This window comes from Rattus norvegicus, chromosome 4, assembly GCF_036323735.1.
Source record: "Rattus norvegicus strain BN/NHsdMcwi chromosome 4, GRCr8, whole genome shotgun sequence".
Classification (NCBI taxonomy): Eukaryota; Metazoa; Chordata; class Mammalia; order Rodentia; family Muridae; genus Rattus; species Rattus norvegicus.
In genome coordinates this window covers 151,485,869-151,507,279 of record NC_086022.1, presented here as the reverse complement: position 1 = coordinate 151,507,279, position 21,411 = coordinate 151,485,869, and the positions used below count along the sequence as shown (strand labels likewise).

Below are 21,411 nucleotides of genomic sequence, written 5' to 3'. Positions count from 1 at the left end.
ATTCATCCAAATCTCCAAAGTAAAACCATGAAGAGACCCATAACCTATTACAAATAGCAAGATCAAAGTGATACTTAAAAATTTTGTGAAAAAAAACCTGTTCAGGCCCAAATGGAATTCTACTAGACCATTGAAGAAGAACTTTAAATAATACTTCTTAAACTATCCAAAAAAAAGAGAGAAAGAAAGATAAGGCACACTCCCAAACTTCTACCAAGTCAGTATTACTCTAATATCAAAACCAGATAGAGTCACAACAAAAAAGAATTCTACAGGCCAATATTTGTGGTGAACATCTAAAAATATCTCTTTTTCCACTGGACAGCTTTAGCTCCTTTGTCAAAGATCAAGTGATCACAGGTGTGTGAGTTCATTTCTGGGTCTTCAATTCTATTGCCTGTAACTACCATACAGTTTTTATCACTATTGCTCTGTAATACATCTTGAGGTCAAGGATGGTGATTCCCCCAGAAGTTGTTTTACTGTTGAGTTCTGTTATTGTTTTCGATATCCTGTTTGGGTTTGTTTTTGTTTTTGTTTTTGTGCTATTGCAAATTGCTCTTCCTAACTCTATGAAGAATTGAGTTGGAATTTTGGTGGAGATTGCATTGAATATGCAGATTGCTTTTGGCAAAATGGCCATCTTTACTATATTAATCCTACCAATCCATGAGCACGGAAGATCTTTCCATCTTCTGAGATCTTTAATTTCTTTCTTCAGACCCTTGAAGTTCTTGTCATACAGATCTTTCACTTCATTGGTTAGAGTCTCATTAAGGTATTTATGTTATTGACGGGTATTGTGAAGTGTGTTGTATCCCTAATTTCTTTCTCAGCCTGTTCATCCTTTGAGTAGAGAAAGTCTAGTGATTTGTTTGAGTTAATTTTATATCCAGTCACTCTGCTGAAGTTGTTTTTCAGGCTTAGTATTCTCTGGTGGAATCTTTGAGGTCACTCAAGTATACTATCATATCATCTGCAAATAGTGATATTTTGACCTTTTCCTTTCCAATTTGTATCCCATTGACCTCCTTTTGTTGTCTGATTGCTCTGGCTAGGACTTCAAATACTATATTGAATAGGTAGGGAGAGAGTGGGCAGCCTTGTCTAGTCCCTGATTTTAATGGGATTGCTTCAAGTTTTTTGTCATTTAGTTTGATGTTGGCTACTGGTTTGGTATATATTGCTTGTACTATGTTGAGGTATGGGCCTTGAATTCCTGATCTTTCCAAGACTTTTAACAAGAAAGGGTGTTGAATTTTGTCAAGTGCTTTCTCAGCATCTAATGAGATAATCATGTGTTTTTTTTCTTTGAGTTTGTTTATATAGTGGATTACATTGGTGGATTTCTGTATATTGAATCATCCTTCCATCCCTGGGATGAAGCCTATGTGATCATGATGGATGATTGTTTTGATGTATTCCTGGATTCTTTTTGAGAGAATTTTATTGAGTAATTTGGTGTTGGTATTCATAAGGGAAATTGGTCTGAAGTTCTCTTTCTTTGTTGGGTCTCTGTGTGGTTTAGGTATAAACGTAGTTGTGGCTTCATAGAAGGAAGTGGATAGTGTTCCTTCTGTTTCTGTTTTTGTGGAGTAGTTTGGACAGTATTGGTATTAGGTCTTCTTTGAAGGTCTGATCAAATTCTTCACTGAACCCATCTGGTCATGGGCTGTGTTTGGTTGTGTGACATTTAATAAATGCTTCGATTTCGTTAGGAGTTACGGAATTGTTTAGATAGTTTATCTGATCCTCATTTAACTTTGCTACCTGGTATCTGTATAGGCCATTGTCCATTTCCTCCAGATTTTCCAGTTTTGTTGAGTACAGGCTTTTGTAGTAGGATCTGATTTTTTTTTTAATTTCGTCAAGTTTTTGTTGTTATGTCACCCTTTTCATTTCTGATTTTGTTTATTTGGATACTTTCTCTGTGCCCTCTGGTTAGTCTGGATAAGGTTAGTCTGGATAAGTCTTGTTGATTTCCTCAAAGAATGAGCTCCTGATTTTGTTGATTCTTTGTATAGTCCTTTTTTTTCTACTAGGTTGATTTCAGCCCTGAGTTTGATTATTTCCTGCCATCTACTCCTCTTGTGTAAATTTGCTTCTTTTTGTTCTAGAGCTTTTAAGTGTGCTGTGAAGCTACTAGTGTATGCTCTCTCTAGTTTCTTTTTGGAGGAATCAGAACTATAAGTTTTCCTCTTAGCACTGCTTTCATTGTGTCCCATAAGTTTGGATATGTTGTGCCTTCATTTTCATTAAATTCTAAAACGTCTTTAATATCTTTATTTCTTCCTTGACCAAGCTATTGAGTAGAGCATTGTTCAACTTCCATGTGTATGTGGGCTTTCTGTCATTTTTGTTGTTATTAAAGGCTGGCATTAGTCTATGGTGAACTGATAGGATGCATGGGTTATTTCAATTTTCCTGTATCTGTTGAGGCCCATTTTGAATTCTAATAGATAGTCAATATTGGAGAAGGGACCATGAGGCGCTGAGAAAGTATATTCTTTTGTTTTAGGATGAAATGTACTATAGATAGCTGTTAAGTCAATTTGGTTCATAACTTCATTAGTTTCTCTGTGTCTCTATTTAGTTTCTGTTTCCATGATTTGTCCATTGCTGAGAGGGTGTGTTGAAGTCTCCCACTATTACTGTGTGAAGTGCAACATGTACTTTGAGCTTTAGTAAGGTTTCTTTTATGAATGTTGGTGCCCTTGCATTTGGAGCATAGATATTCAGGATTGAGAGTTCATCTTGGTGGATTTTTCCTTCAATGGATATGAAGTATCCTTCCTTATATTTTTGGTAACTTTCAGTTGAAAGTCGATTTTATATGATATTAGAATGGCTACTCCAGCTTGTTTCTTTGGACCATTTGCTTGGAAAGTTGTTTTCCAGTCTTTTACTCTGAGGTAGTATCTGTCTTTGTCACTGAGGTGTGTTTCCTGTATGCAGCAAAATTCTGGGTCCTCTTCACATATACAGTCAGTTAGTATTTGTCTTTTTATTGGGGAATTGAGTCACTGATGTTAAGAGATATTAAGGAATAAGGATCGTTGTTTCCTATTATTTTTGTTGTTAGCAGTGCATTTGTTTGTGGGGCTCTCTTCTTTTGGGTTTGTTGCAAAAAAGACTGCTTTCTTGCTTTTTCTAGGGTGTAGTTTCCCTCCTTGTGTTGGACTTTTCCATCTTTTATCCTTTGTAGGGCTGGATATGTGGAAAAAATATTGTGTAAATTTTGTTTTGTCATAGATTATCTTGGTTTCTCCATCTATGTTAACTAAGAGTTTTGCTGGATATAGTAGCCTGAGCTGGCATTTGTGTTCTCTTAGGGTCTGTATAACATCTGCCCAGGATCTTCTGGCTTTCATAGTCTCTGGTGAGAAGTCTGGTGTAATTATGATGGGTCTGCCTTTATATGTTACTTGACTTTTTTCCTTATTGCTTTCTTTGTTTTGTGCATTTGGTATTTTGACTTTTATGTGACAGGAGGGATTTCTTTTCTGGTCCAATATTTGGAGTTCTGTAGGCTTCCTGTATGTTAATGGGCATCTCTTTCTTTAGGTCAGGGAAGTTTTCTTCTATAGTTTTGTTGAAGATATTTACTGGCCCTTTATGTTGGGAATCTTCACTCTCTTTTATACCTTTTATCCTTAGGTTTGTTCTTCTCATTGTGTCCTGAATTTCCTGGATTTTTTGGTTAGGAGCTTTTTGAGTTTTACATTTTCTTTAATGGTTGTGTCAATGTTTCCTAGGGTATCTTCTGCCTGTGAGATTCTCTCTTCTTTCTCTTGTATTCTGTAGGTGATGCTTGAGTCTATGACTCCTGATCTCTTTACTAAGTTTCTCCAGGGTTGTCTCCCTTTGTGGTTTCTTTATTGTTTCTCTTTCCATTTTTAGATCCTGGATTGTTTTGTTCAATTCCTTCACCTGTTTGATTGTGTTTTCCTGTGATTCTTTAAGGGATTTTTGTGTTTCTTCTTTAAGGGCTTCTACTTGTTTACCTGTGTTGTCCTGTATTTCTTTATGGGAGTTATTTATGTTCTTCTTAAAGTCCTCAATCATCATCATGAGATGTGATTTTAAATCCAAATCTTGATTTCCCAGTATGTTGGGATATTCAGTATTTCCTTTGGTGGGAGAATTGGATTCTAATGATATTAAGTAGTCTTGGTTTCTGTCACTTAGGTTCCTGGGCTCACCTCTCACCATCAGATTATCCGTGGTGCTATCTGGTCTTGCTGTCTCTGACAGTGGCTTGACCCTCCTGCAAGCCTGTGGGTCCACACTCCTGGAGACCAGCTTTCTCCCAGCAGGATCTGGATAGAGAGAGTTGTGTCACAGGGTCAGCTTTGGGCACAGGCAGAAACTAGAAGGATCATGTCCCAGACTGCTCCTAGGTTCCTATGTCCTGATGGTTCCAGGTGGATTTCTCTTGGTCCAGGAATGTGAGCAGAAGTGATCGTCTTCCCTGTGCTCAGGATTGTCTGCACTTTTGAAAGCTCAGTTCTCTCTTCCAGGGGATCTGGGTACAGAGACCTGTGTCACAGGGTCAGCTCCTGGCACAGACCATCACCCCTCCAGAGACCTCACATGGCTACTTAGCTTTCTCTCTCCAAAGCATGGTGAACTTTCCTCTCCTTCTGTTTTTATGCTGAACATTTCTTTAGTTGCTTCTCAGTCGTTTCATATTTATTAGTTGAGAATTCTTTGTTTAGCTCTGTACCCCATTTTTAAAATAGGTTATTTGATTCTCTGTTCTCTAACTTGTTGAGTTCTTTGCATATATTGGATACTAGTCCTCTATTGTAGGTAGGATTGGTAAAGATCTTTTCCCAATCTGTTGGTTACCATTTTGTCCTAATGACAGTGTCCTTTGCCTTACAGAAGCTTTGCAATTTTATAAATTCCCATTTGTCGATTCTTAATCTTAGAACATAAGCTATTGGTGTTCTGTTCAGGAAAATTTCCCCAGTGCCCATGTGTTCAAGGCTCTTCCTCACTTTTTCTTCTATTAGTTGGAGTGTACTTGGTTTTATGTGGAGGTCCTTGATCCACTTGGACTTGAGAGCTTGGTACAGGTTGTTAAAAATGGATCGATTTGCATTCTTCTACAGGCTGACTGCCAGTTAAACCAGCACCATTTGTTGAAAATGCTTTTTCTTTTTTGGTTTTACGTCCTTTGTCAAAGATCAAATGACCATAGGTGTGTGGATTCATTTCTGGGTCTTCAATTCCATCTGGGTCTTCAACTCCATTGATCTACCTGCCTGTCTCTTACCAATACCATACAAGTTTTTATCACTATTGGTCTGTAATATGGCTTGAGGTCAGGGATGGTGATTCCCCCAGAAGTTCTTTTATTGTTGAGGATAGTTTTTGCAATCCTGGGTTTTTTGTTATTCCAGATGAACTTGAAAATTGTTCTGTCTAACTCTATGAAGAATTGAGCTGGAATTTTGATATGGATTGCTTTGAATATGTAGAATGCTTTAAGCAAGATGGCCATTTTTCCAATATTAATCCTGCCATTCCATGAGTGTGGGAGATCTCTCCATCTTCTGAGATCTTCAATTTCTTTCTTCTGAGACTTGAAGTTATGCTTGGTGTATAGCTCAGTGGTAGAGCATTTGACTGCAGATCAAGAGGTCCCTCATTCAAATTGGGTTGCTTCCATAGCTCTGGCTGCCTTAGTCATAATAGCCAGAACATGGAAACAATCTAAATAACCCTCAATGAATGAATAATTTTTTTTAAAAAATGTGGTCCAGTCATACAATATATTACTGACCCATTTAAAAAGACATCATGAAACTTGCCACTAACTAGATGGAAGTAGAAAAAAGTCGTTCTAATGAGGTAGTCTAGACCCAGAAAGACAAATGTGGCATATATTCAAATGTGAATTATTTCTGTGAGGTCAATGATAAGAAAGGTATAATCCATAGACTCACAGAGGATAGGTATAGAGTTAAGGGCTAGGGGTGGACCCTCTTACACAGGTTTCCTCTCTTACACAGGGAAATAAAATAGTTTTGGATGGACTGGGGGGACTGAAAATGAAAAGTCAATTGGGAAGGGTTCATTTCTGGGTCTTCAATTCTATTCCATTAATCTACCTGTCTGTCTCTGTACCAATACCATTTTGTTTTTATCACTATTGCTCTGCAGTATAGAGCATGGTGATTCCCCCAGAAGGTTTTATTGTTGAGAATGGTTTTTGATATCCTGGGTTTTTTTTTACTATTCCAGATAAATTTGAGAATTGCTCTTTCTATCTCTGTGAAGAATTGAGTAGGAATTTTGATGGGGATTACATCGAATCTGAAGTACCAAAGATCCTAACCAGTAGGGGCAAAGACTCTATGTAGGTATCAGATCCACTTCTCTGTGTTCAATGAATGTATAGGTGTTCTCTTCAGCAATAGAGTCTAACTGTCAGTTTGTAGAGAAGAACTCACGGGTTTGCCAACAGCCTGGGTGTTTTGGGTCTTCCCATGGGATGCCTTTGGCCAACAACTTAATTAGATGTAGCCTATTCCCAGTATTGAAAGCTTCATTTGTTAACAAATGATATTTAATTGGGGCTTTGTCTGTCTACCCTGTTGTTTGCCAGTTTCATTTTGATTGCCCATATATATGAAGTAGATATTCATTGACATATATAAAGTAAAAACTTACACACACACATGCACACACACACACACACACACAGAGAGAGAGAGAGAGAGAGAGAGAGAGAGAGAGAGTCTACTGTTTCAAGTTTCCATACTGCTCCTCCTTAAAAGATCCTTAATTTTAAGCTGTCTCTCGCTGTATTCCTTCCACTTGTCCCCCTCTTCACTCACCCTCATTGAGCATTTAAGTGCTTCTCAGCCATTTGAGTTTCCTCTATTGAGAATTTTGTTTAGATTTGTATTCCATGTTTGAAATTTGGTTGTTTGGTTTTTTTATGTCTAGCTTTTCGAGTTCTTTATATATTTGAATATTAGCCCTCTATTAGATGTCTAGTTGGTGAAGATCTTTTCCCAATCAGTGGGCTGCTGATTGTTCAAATGACTGTGCCATTGCCATGCAGAAACCTTTCAGTTTCACGAGGTTCCATTTGTTAATTAACTTTCTGCCTATGCTATCAGTGGTCTGTTCAGAAAGTCTTCTCCTGCATCAAGGAGTTAAAGGCTATGCTCCATTTTCTCTTCTACCATGTTCAGTGTATCTGGTTAGGGTTAAGGTCTTTGATCCATTTGGAGTTGAGTTTTGTGCAGGGTGATAAGTATAGGTCTATTTGCGCTCTTCTAAATGCAGTTTTACCAGGATCATGTGTTGAAGATGCTGTCTTTTATTTCCCAGTGTGTATTTCTGGCTTATTTATAATAAAAAATTAGTTGTCCATAGCTGTGTAATTTAAGTCTGCATTCCAATTAAATTCTATTGATCAAGGTGTCTGTTTTCACAACAATACCATGTTGGTTTAATTACTATAGCTCTGTAGTATAATTTGGAATAGATGATGGTGATACCTCCTTCAATTTTTTTAATAAGGATTGTTTTAGATATCCTGGTGTGTGTGTGTGTGTGTGTGTGTGTGTGTGTGTGTGTGTGTATGTGTGTGTGTGTGTATGTGTGTGTGTGTGTGTGTGTGTGTGTGTGTGTGTGTGGTGTTCCCATATGAAACTGAAAATAGTTATTTCAAGATCTGTCAGAAATTGTATTAGAATTTTGATTGGGATTGTATTGAATCTTTAGATTGATTTTGGTAGAATGGCCATCTTTACTATATTTATGATATTGATCTATGACGATGGGAGATCATTCCACCTTCTGATATCTCCTTTAATTTCTGTGTGCAATGTCATAAAAATTTTATCATAAAAATATTTTACTTGCTTTCTTTATTCTAAGATATTTCATATTTTTGAGGCTATTATGAAAGGTGCTATTTCCCTGATTTCTTTCTCAGTTCGTTGGTCATTTGCGTATAGGAGGCCTACTAATTTTTGTGAATTTTGTACCCAGCAACTTTGATAAAAGTATTCATCAGCTGTTAGTGCTCTCTGGTAGAATTTTTAGGATAACTTATGTATAGTATATTTTTAACATTAATATTTCATAAATCCCAGCGTGGGGATGCTGCCCAGCTCAATGTTTTATGTTCCCAAATAAAACATCAATGAGTGCATACCATGTGTGTTTTTCTGTGATTGGGTTACCTCACTCAGGATGATATTCTCCAATTTAATCCATTCGCCTATGAACTTCATAAAGTCATTGTTTTTGATAGCTGAGTAATATTTCGTTGTGAAAATGTACCACATTTTCTGTATCCATTTCTCTGTTGAAGGGCATCTGGGTTCTTTCCAGCTTCAGGCTATTATAAATAAGGTTGCTATGAACATAGTGGAGCCTGTGTCTTTCTTATATATTGGGGCATCTTTTGGGTATATGCCCAAGAGAGGTATAGCTGGGTCCTCAGGTAGTTCAATGTCCAATTTTCTGAGGAACCTCCAGACTGATTTCCAGAATGGTTGTACCAGTCTGCAACACCACCAACAATGGAGGAGTGTTCCTCTTTCTCCACATCCTCGCCAGCATCTGCTGTCCCAGGAGTTTTTGATGTTAGCCATTCTGACTGGTGTGAGGTGGAATCTCAGGGTTGTTTTGATTTGCATTTCCCTGATGACTAAGGATGGTGAACATTTCTTTAGGTGTTTCTCAGCCATTCGGCATTCCTCAGCTGTGAATTCTTTGTTTAGCTCTGAACCCCATTTTTTAATAGGGTTATTTGTTTCCCTGTGGTCTAACTTCTTGAGTTCTTTGTATGTTTTGGATATAAGGCCTCTATCTGTTGTAGGATTGGTAAAGATCTTTTCCCAATCTGTTGGTTGCCGTTTTGTCCTAACCACAGTGTCCTTATTGTTGAGGATAGTTTTAGCTATCCTGGGTTTTTTGTTATTCCAGATGAATTTGCAAATTGTTCTGTCTAACTCTTTGAAGAACTGTATTGGTATTTTGATGGGGATTGCATTGAATCTGTAGATTGCTTTTGGTAAAATGGCCATTTTTACTATATTAATCCTGCCAATCCATGAGCATGGGAGATCTTTCCATCTTCTGAGGTCTTCTTCAATTTCTTTCTTCAGAGTGTTGAAGTTCTTATTGTACAGATCTTTTACTTGCTTGCTTAAAGTCACACCAAGGTATTTTATATTATTTGGAACTATTATGAAAGGTGTCGTTTCCTTAATTTCTTTCTCAGCTTCTTTCTCTGTTGTGTGAAGGCTACTGAATTATTAGAGTTAATTTTATACCCAGCCACTTTGCTCAAGGTGTTTGTCAGGTTTAGTAGTTTTCTGGTGGAACTTTTGGGTTCACTTAAGTATAAAATATTTAGTCTGCAAATAGTCATATTTTGACTTCTTCCTTTCCAATCTGTATCCCTTTGATCTCTTTTTGTTGTCTGATTGTTCTGGCTAGGACTTTGAGAACTATACTCAATAAGTAGGGAGAGAGTGGGCACCCTTGTCTAGTCCCTGATTTTAGTGGGATTGCTTCAAGTTTCTCTCCCTTTAGTTTAATATTAGCTACTGGTTTGCTGTATATGGCTTTTACTATGTTTAGGCATGGGCCTTGAATTCCTGTTCTTTCCAGGACTTTTACCATGAAGGGGTGTTGAATTTTTTCAAATGCTTTCTCAGCATCTAGTGAAATGATCATGTGGTTTTTATCTTTCAGTTTGTTTATATAGTGGATTACGTTGACGGTTTTCCATATATTAAACCATCCCTGCATCACTGGAATGAAGCCTACTTGATCATGATGGAAGATTATTTTGATGTGCACTTGGATTCAGTTTGCAAGAATTTTATTGAGTATTTTTGCATCGATATTCATAAGGGAAATTGGTCTGAAGTTCTCTTGTTGGGTCTTTGTGTGGTTTAGGTATAAGAGTAATTGTGACTTCATAGAAGGAATTCGGTAGCACTACATCGGTTTCAATTTTGTAAAATAGTTTGAATAGTATTGGTATGAGGTCTTCTATGAAGGTCTGATAGAATTCTACACTGAACTCATGTGGACCTGGGTTCTTTTTGGTTGGGAGACTTTTAAAGACTGCTTCTATTTCTTTAGGGGATATGCGATTTTTTAACTGGTTTATCTGATCCTGATTTAACTTCGGTACCTGGTATCTGTCTAGGAAATTGTCCATTTCCTGCAGATTTTCAAGTTTTGTTGAGTATAGGCTTTTATAGTAGGATCTGATGATTTTTTGAATTTCCTCTGATTCTATTGTTATGTCTCCCTTTTCATTTCTGATTTGGTTATTTGGACACACTCTCTGTGTCCTCTGGGTAGTCTGGCTAAGGGTTTATCTATCTTGTTGATTTTCTCAAAGAACTAGCTTTTGGTTCTGTTGATTCTTTGTATAGACCTTTTTGTTTCTACTTGGTTGATTTCAGCCCGGAGTTTTTTTATCTCCTGCCTTACTCCTCTTGGGTTTAATTGATTCTTTTTGTTCTAGTGCTTTGAGGTGTACTGTCAAGCTACTGATATATCCTCTCTCCTGTTTCTTTCTGCAGGCACTCAGAAAACTATGAGTTTTCCTCTTAGAACAGCTTTCATTGTGTCCCATAAGTTTGGGTATGTTGTACCTTCATTTTCATTAAATTCTAAGATGTCTTTTATCTTCTTTCTTTATTTCTTCCTTGACCAGGTTATCATTGAGTAGAGCATTGTTCAACTTCCGTGTATAGGTGGGCATTCCTTCCTTATTTTTATTGAAGACCAGCTTTAGCCCATGGTGGTCTGAGAGGATGCATGGGATTATTTCTCTCTTTCTGTATCTGTTGAGGCCTTTTTTATGACTGATTCTATGGTCAATTTTGGAGAAAGTGAGAAGGAGGTGGTGAGAAGAAGATATATCCTTTTGTTTTATATAAATATCTGTTAAGTCCTTTTGATTCATGACTTCTCTTAGTCTGTCTATGTCTCTGTTTAATTTCTGTTTCCATGATCTGTCCATTGATGAGAGTGGGGTGTTGAAATCTCCTATCTATTAGTATTGTGTGAGGTGCAATTTGTGCTTTGAGCATTAGTAAGATTTCTTTTATGTATGTAGGTACCCTTGTATCTGGAGCACAGATATTTAGGATTGAGAATTCATCTTGGTGAATTTCTCCTTTCATGAATATGACATGTCCTTCCTTATCTTTTTTAATGACTTTTGGTTGAAAATAGATTTTATTCAATATTAGAATGGCTACTGCAGCTAGCTTCTTCAGACCATTTGCCCAGAAAGTTTTTTTCCAGCCTTTCACTCTGAGGTAGTGTCTGTCTTTGTCTCTGAGGTGTGTTTCCTGTAGGCAGCAAAATGCTGGGTCCTCATTGCATATCCAGTTTGTCAATCTGTGTCTTTTTATTGGGGAATAGAGTCCATTGACGTTGAGAGATATTAAGGAATACTGATTGTTGCTTCCTGTTATATTTGTATTGGGATGTGAGATTATGTTTGTATGCTTTTCTTCTCTTTGTTTTGTTGCAAAACAATTAGTTTCTTACTTTTCCTAGGGTGTAACTTGCCTCCTTGTGTTGGACTTTACCATTTATTATCCTTTGTAGGGCTGGGTTTGTAGAAAGATCTTATGTAAATATGGATTTGTCATAGAATATCTTTGTTTCTCCATTTATGTTAATAGAGAATTTTGCTGTATACAGTAACCTGGGCTGGCATTTGTTTTCTCTTAGTGTCTGTGTGACATCTGTCCAGGATCTTCTGGCTTTCATAGTCTCTGGTGAGAAGTCTGGTGTAATTCTGATAGGTCTGCCTTTATATGTTACCTGACCTTTTCCCCTTATTGCTTTTAATATTTTTTCTTTGATTTGTGCATTTGGTGTTTTGACTATTATGTGACAGGAGGAGTTTCTTTTCTGATCCAATCTCTTTGGAGTTCTGTAAGCTTCTTGTATTTTTATGGGCATCTCTTTCTTTAGGTTAGGGAAGTTTTCTTCTATGATTTTGTTGAAGATATTTACTGGTCCTTTGAGTTGGGAGTCTTTACTCTCTTCTATATCTATTATCCTTAGGTTTGATCTTCTCATTGTGTCCTAGATTTCCTGTATGTTTTGGGCCAGTAGCTTTTTCCATTTTACATTATCTTTGACAGTTCTATCAATGATTTCTATGGAATCTTCTGCTCCTGAAATTCTCTCTTCTATCTCTTGCATTCTGTTGTTGATGTTTGTATCTACAGCTCCTTGTCTCTTCCTTTGGTTTTCTATATCCAGGGTTGTCTCCCTCTGTGTTTTCTTTATTGCTTCTATTTCCATTTTTAATTCATCACCTGTTTGACTGTGTTTTCCTGTAATTCTTTCAGGGATTTTTGTGTTTCCTCTCTATGGGATTCTGCTTGTTTATTTGTGTTTTCCTGCGTTTCTCTAAGGGAGTTCTTTATGTCTTTCTTGAAGTCCTCCATCATCATGATTAAATGTGATTTTAAATCTAGATCTTGCTTTTCTGGTGTGTTTGGATATTCAGTGTTTGCTTTGGTAGGAGAATTGGGCTCTAATGATGCCATGTAGTCTTGGTTTCTTTTGCTTGGGTTCTTGCACTTGCCTTTCACCATCATGTTGTCTCTGGTGTTACTTGTTTTGATATTTCTGACAGTAGCTTGACTTTCCTGTAGGCCTGTGTGTCAGGAGTGCTGTAGACCTGTTTTCCTGTTTTCTTTCAGCCAGTTTTGGGAACAGAGTGTTCTGCTTTCAGGCGTGTAGTCTTTCCTGTCTACTGGTCTTCAGGTGTTCCTGTGGGTGTGTGTCCTGAGTCCACCAGGCAGGTAACTTGGAGCAGAAAAGTTGGTCTTACCACTGGTCTCAGGCCTGAATTCTCTCTTTGTGACTGGGTTTCAGCTCTCCGTGAGGGCAGCAACCAGAAGGGACTGCCCTGCCTTCTCCCAGTTCCCTGTGCACAGGGGGCCCAGATAGTGCTATGCGTTTTCCTTGAGAGTCAGAAATGTGGGCAAAGAGTCATCTCCTCTGGCTTCCCAAGCGTGTCTGCCCCTCTGAAGGTCTAGTTCTTCCTCCCTCGGGATTTGATTGCAGGGAGCTGTTTGACCAGGTCCCTTCAGATCCAGGCACAATCTGGACCGCAGGGCACCTGCAGCTTGAGTGCCTCTGTCTTCCTTTTTCCCAGAGGCCCTATACAGTTTCCTCTTGGGCCAGAGATGTGGGCAAGGTTGGGCAGTATTGGCGGTCTCTCCTGCCCTGCAGTCTCAGGAGTGCCCACCTGTCTGGGTGATGAGTTCTCTCTCCCATGGGGTTTGGGAGCAGGGAGATGTGGGCCAGGATCAGTGAGGTTTGGGCTCTAGCTAGAAACCTGTTACATTTCTTTATACATGTGCACTGCCATGCTTCCTGCCATGATCACAGTGGACTAAATCTCTGAAATTATAAGCCAGCCTTAAGTAAATGTTTTCCTTTATAAGAGTTGTTGTTGTCATGGTGTCTCTTCATATATATATGAATGAGATATATGAGATTAGGTAGGCTTAACGTGTCAGGAGAACCCTAGCTTTCCCTTTATCTCCATGGAAAAATAAGAATTGCATTTCCCTCATTAAGGAGGCTGGGCCAGCAAAGAAAATGCTCTGCTGACAAAACACCAGGACCTGGTGCCCCCACACAAATAGTTTACATTTAAATTAATTTCAAATAAAATGAAAACAATTATCCCATACATAGGTGGACAGATGAAGGTGAAATATACTCTCTCCCATACATCTTCCTTCTCTACCTTCTCTGTAAGTCTGGTAAAGCAAAAGGTCAGGGCCAATTGTTTATGGTCACTTAGTTGCATTTAGCAGCATTGCTCTGGCCTCAGTACCCACACTGCCTGTAGAAAATGTAAGGCTGGACTGTGACCTCAAATAAATAGGAAACATCCATGTTGAGACCTAAGAAACCTTAGGAAATTCAAGTAAATTGCCTCAGCAGAGGACAGTATGCAGTACCTGTCACCCTAGATAGGAGACACAGTATTCTATCAATAATTCTTGCTCTCAAAAGTGACCAATTAGAAATCTCTAGGGAGCCCAGCTGTGCATAGCATTTCCTTTCTATTCCTTCTACTTATAACAAGCTCTGAGAGAACACTGTTCCCTGCCTAGGGACATCATGCTAGTGACCAAATTCTTGTGGGGAAATCATCAAACACGTATTAGACTTGTGTTTTTGGAGACTTTCATTCTCGATATAATCCAACAGAGATGGTTTCTGCACTACGTTCTGTGGGATTACAAAGGAGAAAGCCATGTGGAAGAAAGGCCAGATGCACAGCAGAGAGGTGAGCAGCATGCTGGAATGTTTCTTAGGCTGCTCTGCAGGTCCTGAAGCATGAAGGAGAGTGAGGTACTCAGTGCATGCAGATCTTGGCCATGACAGTGTGGGACAGACACATATTCCAGCCTGCTGCCAGCAACTGGACCCTCAGATGAGAGAGAAAACTGAATGATAAAGTTGCAATGAGTTAAGGGGCTAGTGTAGTGTGTCTGGATCATTCTTCCTAGTTGGTTTATGCTGTGAGAACTGCCATCAGTATCTTCTTATGTGCTAAGATAGAGCCCAGAAGAACAAGCTTATGTCATTGGTTTACCCTGTACTGGTAAGGTCCTTTGTGATGGCCATCTCAGAGCCTTTATGTTATGTGGCCATTTTGAAACAGATCTAAGAGCTCTGCCCATACTGGTGCCCCATATGTCATTATGCACGTGAAGAATGAGAGTGCAGTGTCAATGGAGTGAAGTTCTCACATAGGTTTGGAGACTGTCAGTTGGACATTTTCTCCTACAAGAATATTACTTCAGCAAATTGAGGTCCTTACCACCAAGCCTGAGGCCACAAATTTGATCTCCAGGACCCAGAGGATGCAAGAAGAAACTGACTCCTGCAAATCATCCTCTTACACCCACATACATTACCCCCCACAGTTATAGTAACATTAAGTAAGTATAAATAGGACAAATTAAAGATACATTGTCATAATATTGAGAAGCAGTAGGAATTTTGGATTCCAGTGAGGCCCAGTTATAATACAGGCTTTAATATCTCTGAGACTCTGAAGGTTTTGATCTCTTCTGGTGAAACAGGGGTGGAAGAAACACACCAGCTCATGTCAAAAGTAAAGCGAATAGCATGCGACGTTATATTTTGTCTTCACCACACCTTGAACTGAATGACCTGGTTGTGTGCACTGTGAGAACACCTCTACTCTCCGTGATCTCTTTACCGTAAGTCGTCTTACACAGCAGGGATGAGAAACGGGACAACTGTCCAGGAATTTATCCTGGAGGGATTTCCTGCTGTCCAGCACCTGGGCAGGCTTCTCTTCTCACTGAACCTGCTGGCATACCTGACCTCCATCACCGGAAATGTCGTCATTGTCTCCATTGTCTGCACCAGTGCCCATCTGAAAAGCCCCATGTACTTTTTCCTCGGTGTTTTCTCCTTCGCGGAGTCTTGTTTTACGAGTGCAGTTATTCCCAAATTGTTGGCTATCTTTCTTTTAGGGAAACAAACAATTTCCTTTGTTGCCTGTTTCATGCAAGCCTTCGTCACTCTATTTATCGGGGCATTTGGTTTTCTTCTTATAGCTGTGATGTCAGTGGACAGGTGTGTAGCTATTTGCAAGCCTCTGCATTATCCCACCATCATGGACCTGAGGACCTGCGTCCTCCTCATCATGGCCAGCCTTGCTGTGACCTTCACCCTGATCACGTGGCTAGTAGTGAAGGTTTCTCAGTTATCCTTCTGCGGCCCCCGCCTCATCCCACACTTCTTCTGTGACCTCAGCCCTCTGATCCACCTCTCCTGTTCTGACACCAGATCTGCTGAAGCTCTGACATTTGCCCTTGCTTTGATTATCCTTCTCTCGTCTCTCATCATAACCACCATCGCATACAGCAACATAGTAATCACAATAGTGCGTCTCCCATCCGCCAAGGAGAGACAGAAAGCTTTCTCCACCTGCTCATCCCACCTCATGGTCCTCTCTCTGATGTACGGCAGCTGTGTATTTATATATGTGAAACCAAGGCAAACCAGCAGGCTTGAATCCAACAGAGAGGCTGCTCTCGTAAACACGGTATTCACACCGCTTCTGAATCCTGTCATCTACACCCTGCGCAATAAGCAGGTTCACCAGGCTCTGAGGGAGAGACTGTCTAGAATAAAATTATCAGGGTAGGAGGGTTTCACTTGTTCTTGGAGTGGAGAACATCAGAAACTATGTCTTCTCCATTTTAATCGATGCCTCGGCCCTTGAGAGTCACAGAGTTCACAAACCTTCCATATAAATAGCTCCGCAAAATGCAGGTGTTTGTCACCTTGTAAAATACATTTTAATGCAGTGTGTGTGTGTGTGTGTGTGTGTGTGTGTGTGTGTGTGTGTCTGTGTGTGTGCCTGTTCCACATATTTTTGGCAATCAATTTTATTTTGTTTGTTTTGGCTTTTCAAGATAGAGTTTCGCCGAATAGCCCTCATCGTAATGAACTCACTCTGTAGAACAGGCTGGCCTAGAACTCATCATGATCTGCCTGCCTCTCCCTCCCCAATACTGGTACAAGAGGTATCAACACACAGCCTGGCAACAGATTTTAATTGCAAAATCTATTGAACTTTTTTATCCAAATGATAAGAATTGTACACTTGAGATTTCTGAAATGAATCGAACTGTCCTAGTTTAACTGTGCTCTCTTCCATGCATAAACTCACTTTAGCAGAAATAATAATTATTTACCAGTGGTGATAAAGTATTTAAAACAATTAGTGGTTTTATTTGAATTGAAACTTTGAAAATATTAGAGGACATCAGCGATGCTTCGTCCATGTTCCCCCCGTGAGTAGTTGAAGGACGCATGACCACAGAATCCTTTTACCTTGTAACATGGATGTCATGGTGGGCATCTCCTCCATTTCTCTTCCTGTCACTTGGCTCACCTGTCTATGAATGCCTCTACTATTTAGGGTCTCAGGTCATCCTCTAAAATTGTTACTGTCCTAAAGATGTGCCAAGTCTTGCTGTTCTAAACTTTGCAATTGCATGCCAGTCTCTAGGAGTCAAGGTTACATATGATTGATTTCTATTCTGAACCTGTTACCAAGTACCGTGTACATAGTAGGCTGAGATGGGTCATGCTAATTGATAACCTACTTTAAAGCCAATGCTTCTGTTGCTTAGATTTTAACCTTGCATTTTTTAAATCCTAACTTCCATGATATAATGTGTCTGTCTTGTCCTCAGAAGAAATGCCTCTGAAATGACTATGGCTCATTACTGTGTGTTTGTTCTGAAACGAGGTCTCTCTATGTGGCAGGCTTGGATTGTAGCCCTTATTCCTTTGCTTTAGACACTGAGTCTGGTGATAACAGAATTGGGGTGTTGTGCTTGCCTCTTTCCTTTAGCTTATGTGAACAAAATCATTATACAGCCACAAATAAAATTTTATGAAATTCCTTTAGGTTCATGGTTGGCCCTCAATGTCTTAATTCAAAGTACATATTTCACTGCAATTTCACAGGCACAGCCCAAACACACCAACTCCAGGTGCACAGTTTCTGCACTGCCTCTGCCTTATGTATCCCCTCCAAATTAGAACATGTTCATATTCCCAGACCTAGCTCTGAACATATGACCCCTGTATGGCTTTGCCTGGTGAGTCTCAGAACCATGACTGCTTCTGCCATCCCAACAGTCCCAGGCCCAGTTCTGGAATTTCAGCTTACACACCCACCAGTGCTTCCAGTTGACGGCCCCTGACCCTAGACTACCCATGTCCCATCTCCATGCTGGCAGGCCTAGACACAATCTAACAGCGTCTGTAATAGTTGTACATGGGCCCCTGCCCAACCTGAGGCAGGCTAGATCCTCACCTCAGACACATGTCCGATGAATGAAGTTCACATCACAAACAACAACAACAACAACAATAACAACAACAACATGAAAGGACAAGACTGGGTGTCCCACCTGAAACCTCCTAGTGCTATAAGAATACTCTCTGATGAGAATTACCTAGATGAACCACAGAAAACAGAGTTTAACAGAACAATCAATCACAAACTCCACCAAAGATATCAAGGTCACACATAAAGGACACAAAATTAAAGTTGCTCAGTCCACAAGGGAGGGTGTTTCACCTGGTCTTCTGTACAAGCTGGAGTCCTGAAGAGGTAGGTTCCAACAGATGTGCTGGCAAGTAAGTCCAATCAGGGAAGAAGAGTGAATCTTCTTCCAGTGTCCTTATGTAGCATCCAGCAGAAGATGTGACTCAGATTAAAGGTGTGGACCACCACGCCTGGATCTGGAACTTGCTTTGTCCCAGTCTGGTCTTGAACTCAGAGTTCTGCTTGTCCTAATCTCCTGGGATTAAAGGTGTATTTTTACCTTTTGTGGGCTTAAGCTTTCATGGCCACTATGCCTCAAGATCTCTATATCAAGATCAAGGTCAGAAGCCTGTATCTTCCAGTATCAAGATCTGGATCATAGGTGTGCCGTCCATTTCTGAATTGTAGTTCATTCCACATGTAATCAAGTTGACAACCAGGAATAGCCATCACAGCCAACCTAGATTACTTTACCCAGCAAAGCTATCTGCCATAGTCGAAGGCAAAGGAAAACCTTTCCATAATACAAACAGGCCAAAAGAATGCATGGCCATCAAACCAGCCCTACAGAGAATATTGAAAGCAATCTTTCAGACTGAAGGGAGGGCTAAGAGACACCACACAAAGCAAAGAAACAAAGCAATAATTCCTAAGAACATGATCAGGAATCAAATAATGCATTCATCACACACCCTTCAGAAACTTTAAATGTTTGTTGTTTTTTTTTTTTTTCTTTTTTTCGGAGCTGGGGACCGAACCCAGGGCCTTGTGCTTGCTAGGCAAGCGCTCTACCACTGAGCTAGATCCCCAACCCCTGCAAATGGTGCTGGTTCAACTGGAGGGCAACATGTAGAAGAATGCAGATCGATCCATGCTTATCACCCTGTACAAAGCTTGAGTCCAAGTGGATCAAGGACCTCCACATCAAACCAGACACACTCAAACTAATAGAAGAAAAACTAGGGAAGCATCTGGAACACATGGGCACTGGAAAAAATTTCCTGAACAAAACACCAATGGCTTATGCTCTAAGATCAAGAATTGACAAATGGGATCTCATAAAACTGCAAAGCTTCTGTAAGGCAAAGGACACTGTGGTTAGGACAAAACGGCAACCAACAGATTGGGAAAAGATCTTTACCAACCCTACAACAGATAGAGGCCTTATATCCAAAATATACAAAGAACTCAAGAAGTTAGACCGCAGGGAAACAAATAACCCTATTAAAAAATGGGGTTCAGAGCTAAACAAACAATTCACAGCTGAGGAATGCCGAATGGCTGAGAAACACCTAAAGAAATGTTCAACATCTTTAGTCATAAGGGAAATGCAAATCAAAACAACCCTGAGATTTCACCTCACACCAGTGCGATTGGCTAAGATCAAAAACTCAGGTGACAGCAGATGCTGGCGAGGTTGTGGAGAAAGAGGAACACTCCTCCATTGTTGGTGGGATTGCAGACTGGTAAAACCATTCTGGAAATCAGTCTGGAGGTTCCTCAGAAAATTGGACATTGAACTGCCTGAGGATCCAGCTATACCTCTCTTGGGCATATACCCAAAAGATGCCTCAACATATAAAAGAGACACGTGCTCCACTATGTTCATCGCAGCCTTATTTATAATAGCCAGAAAATGGAAAGAACCCAGATGCCCTTCAACAGAGGAATGGATACAGAAAATGTGGTACATCTACACAATGGAATACTACTCAGCTATCAAAAACAACGAGTTTATGAAATTCGTAGGCAAATGGTTGGAACTGGAAAATATCATCCTGAGTGAACTAACCCAATCACAGAAAGACATACATGGTATGCACTCATTGATAAGTGGCTATTAGCCCAAATGCTTGAATTACCCTAGATCCCTAGAACAAACGAAACTCAAGACGGATGATCAAAATGTGAATGCTTCACTCCTTCTTTAAATGAGGAAAAAGAATACCCTTGGCAGGGAAGGGAGAGGCAAAGATTAAAACAGAGACTGAAGGAACACCCATTCAGAGCCTGTCCCACATTTGGCCCATACATATACAGCCACCCAATTGGACTAGATGGATGAAGCAAAGAAGTGCAGACCGACAGGAGCCGGATGTAGATCGCTCCTGAGAGACACAGCCAGAATACAGCAAACACAGAGGCGAATGCCAGCAGCAAACCACTGAACTGAGAATAGGTCCCCTATTGAAGGAATCAGAGAAAGAACTGGAAGAGCTTGAAGGGGCTCGAGACCCCAAAAGTACAACAATGCCAAGCAACCAGAGCTTCCAGGGACTAAGCCACTACCTAAAGACTATACATGGACTGACCCTGGACTCTGACCCCATAGGTAGCAATGAATATCCTAGTAAGAGCACCAGTGGAAGGGGAAGCCCTGGGTCCTGCTAAGACTGAACCCCCAGTGAACTAGTCTATGGGGGGAGGGCGGCAATGGTGGGAGGGTTGGGAGGGGAACACCCATAAGGAAGGGGAGGGGGGAGGGGGATGTTTGCCCGGAAACCGGGAAAGGGAATAACACTCGAAATGTATATAAGAAATACTCAAGTTAATAAAAAAAAAAAAAAAGAAACTTTAAATGTAAATAACCTGAACTCACCCATCAGAGACACACACTAACTCCATGGACAGAAACAAAATTCAGCTTTCTGTTTGCTTTAATGACAGGCTCCACATTAAATTGATAGCATGGGACTGGAATCTGCAATCGAGTACTTGTAGATATCCTAATATCTGATAAAATAGACTTCAGACTAAAACTAGTCAGAAGAGATAAAGGACACTTTATTCTAAACAAAGAAACAACCAAGCAGACTTTATAATTCCAAACACAAACATACATGCACCAAACTCCAGTACACTCAATGTCATAAAAAGCACACTATGAGACTTAAAGATGCAGGTAAAGTCCAGTGCTACTTTATCCTGTAGATAGGTTATCTGGGGGGGGGGGGGAAAGAAACATCAGAAATAAATGATTGTGCATCAAATGGGAACTACTGGATATGCTATTCCAAAACCAAAGAAAATATATTCACTCTGATGCCCGAAGAAGAATATTTAAAACAGATTGTATCCTGGGAAACAACAAAAACTTAACAAATTCAGAAAAATCGAAGTAATTCCACGTATCATTTCTGACCACAATGTATGAAAGCTTAAAATCAACAACAAATGAAACTCTAAAATCTACACAAATTTGTGGAGATTAAATAACATATGTCTGAATGATGATTGGATGAAATAAGAGATCAACA

General features: G+C 39.8%; 1 protein-coding gene across 1 annotated transcript; it reads left to right on the top strand.

Moving 5' to 3' along the window:
- The first annotated feature begins 15,301 nt into the window (after positions 1 to 15,301).
- On the top strand, positions 15,302 to 16,234 carry Or6d15 (olfactory receptor family 6 subfamily D member 15). Its single transcript, NM_001000899.1, has one exon. It carries the CDS (start codon positions 15,302 to 15,304, stop codon positions 16,232 to 16,234), a length of 933 nt encoding a protein of 310 aa, NP_001000899.1.
- The last annotated feature ends 5,177 nt before the right edge of the window (positions 16,235 to 21,411 follow it).

Excerpts from the sequence above, each read along its gene's own strand:
- Or6d15 (NM_001000899.1), top strand. The coding sequence starts at position 15,302 with ATGAGAAACGGGACAACTGTCCAGGAATTTATCCTGGAGGGATTTCCT.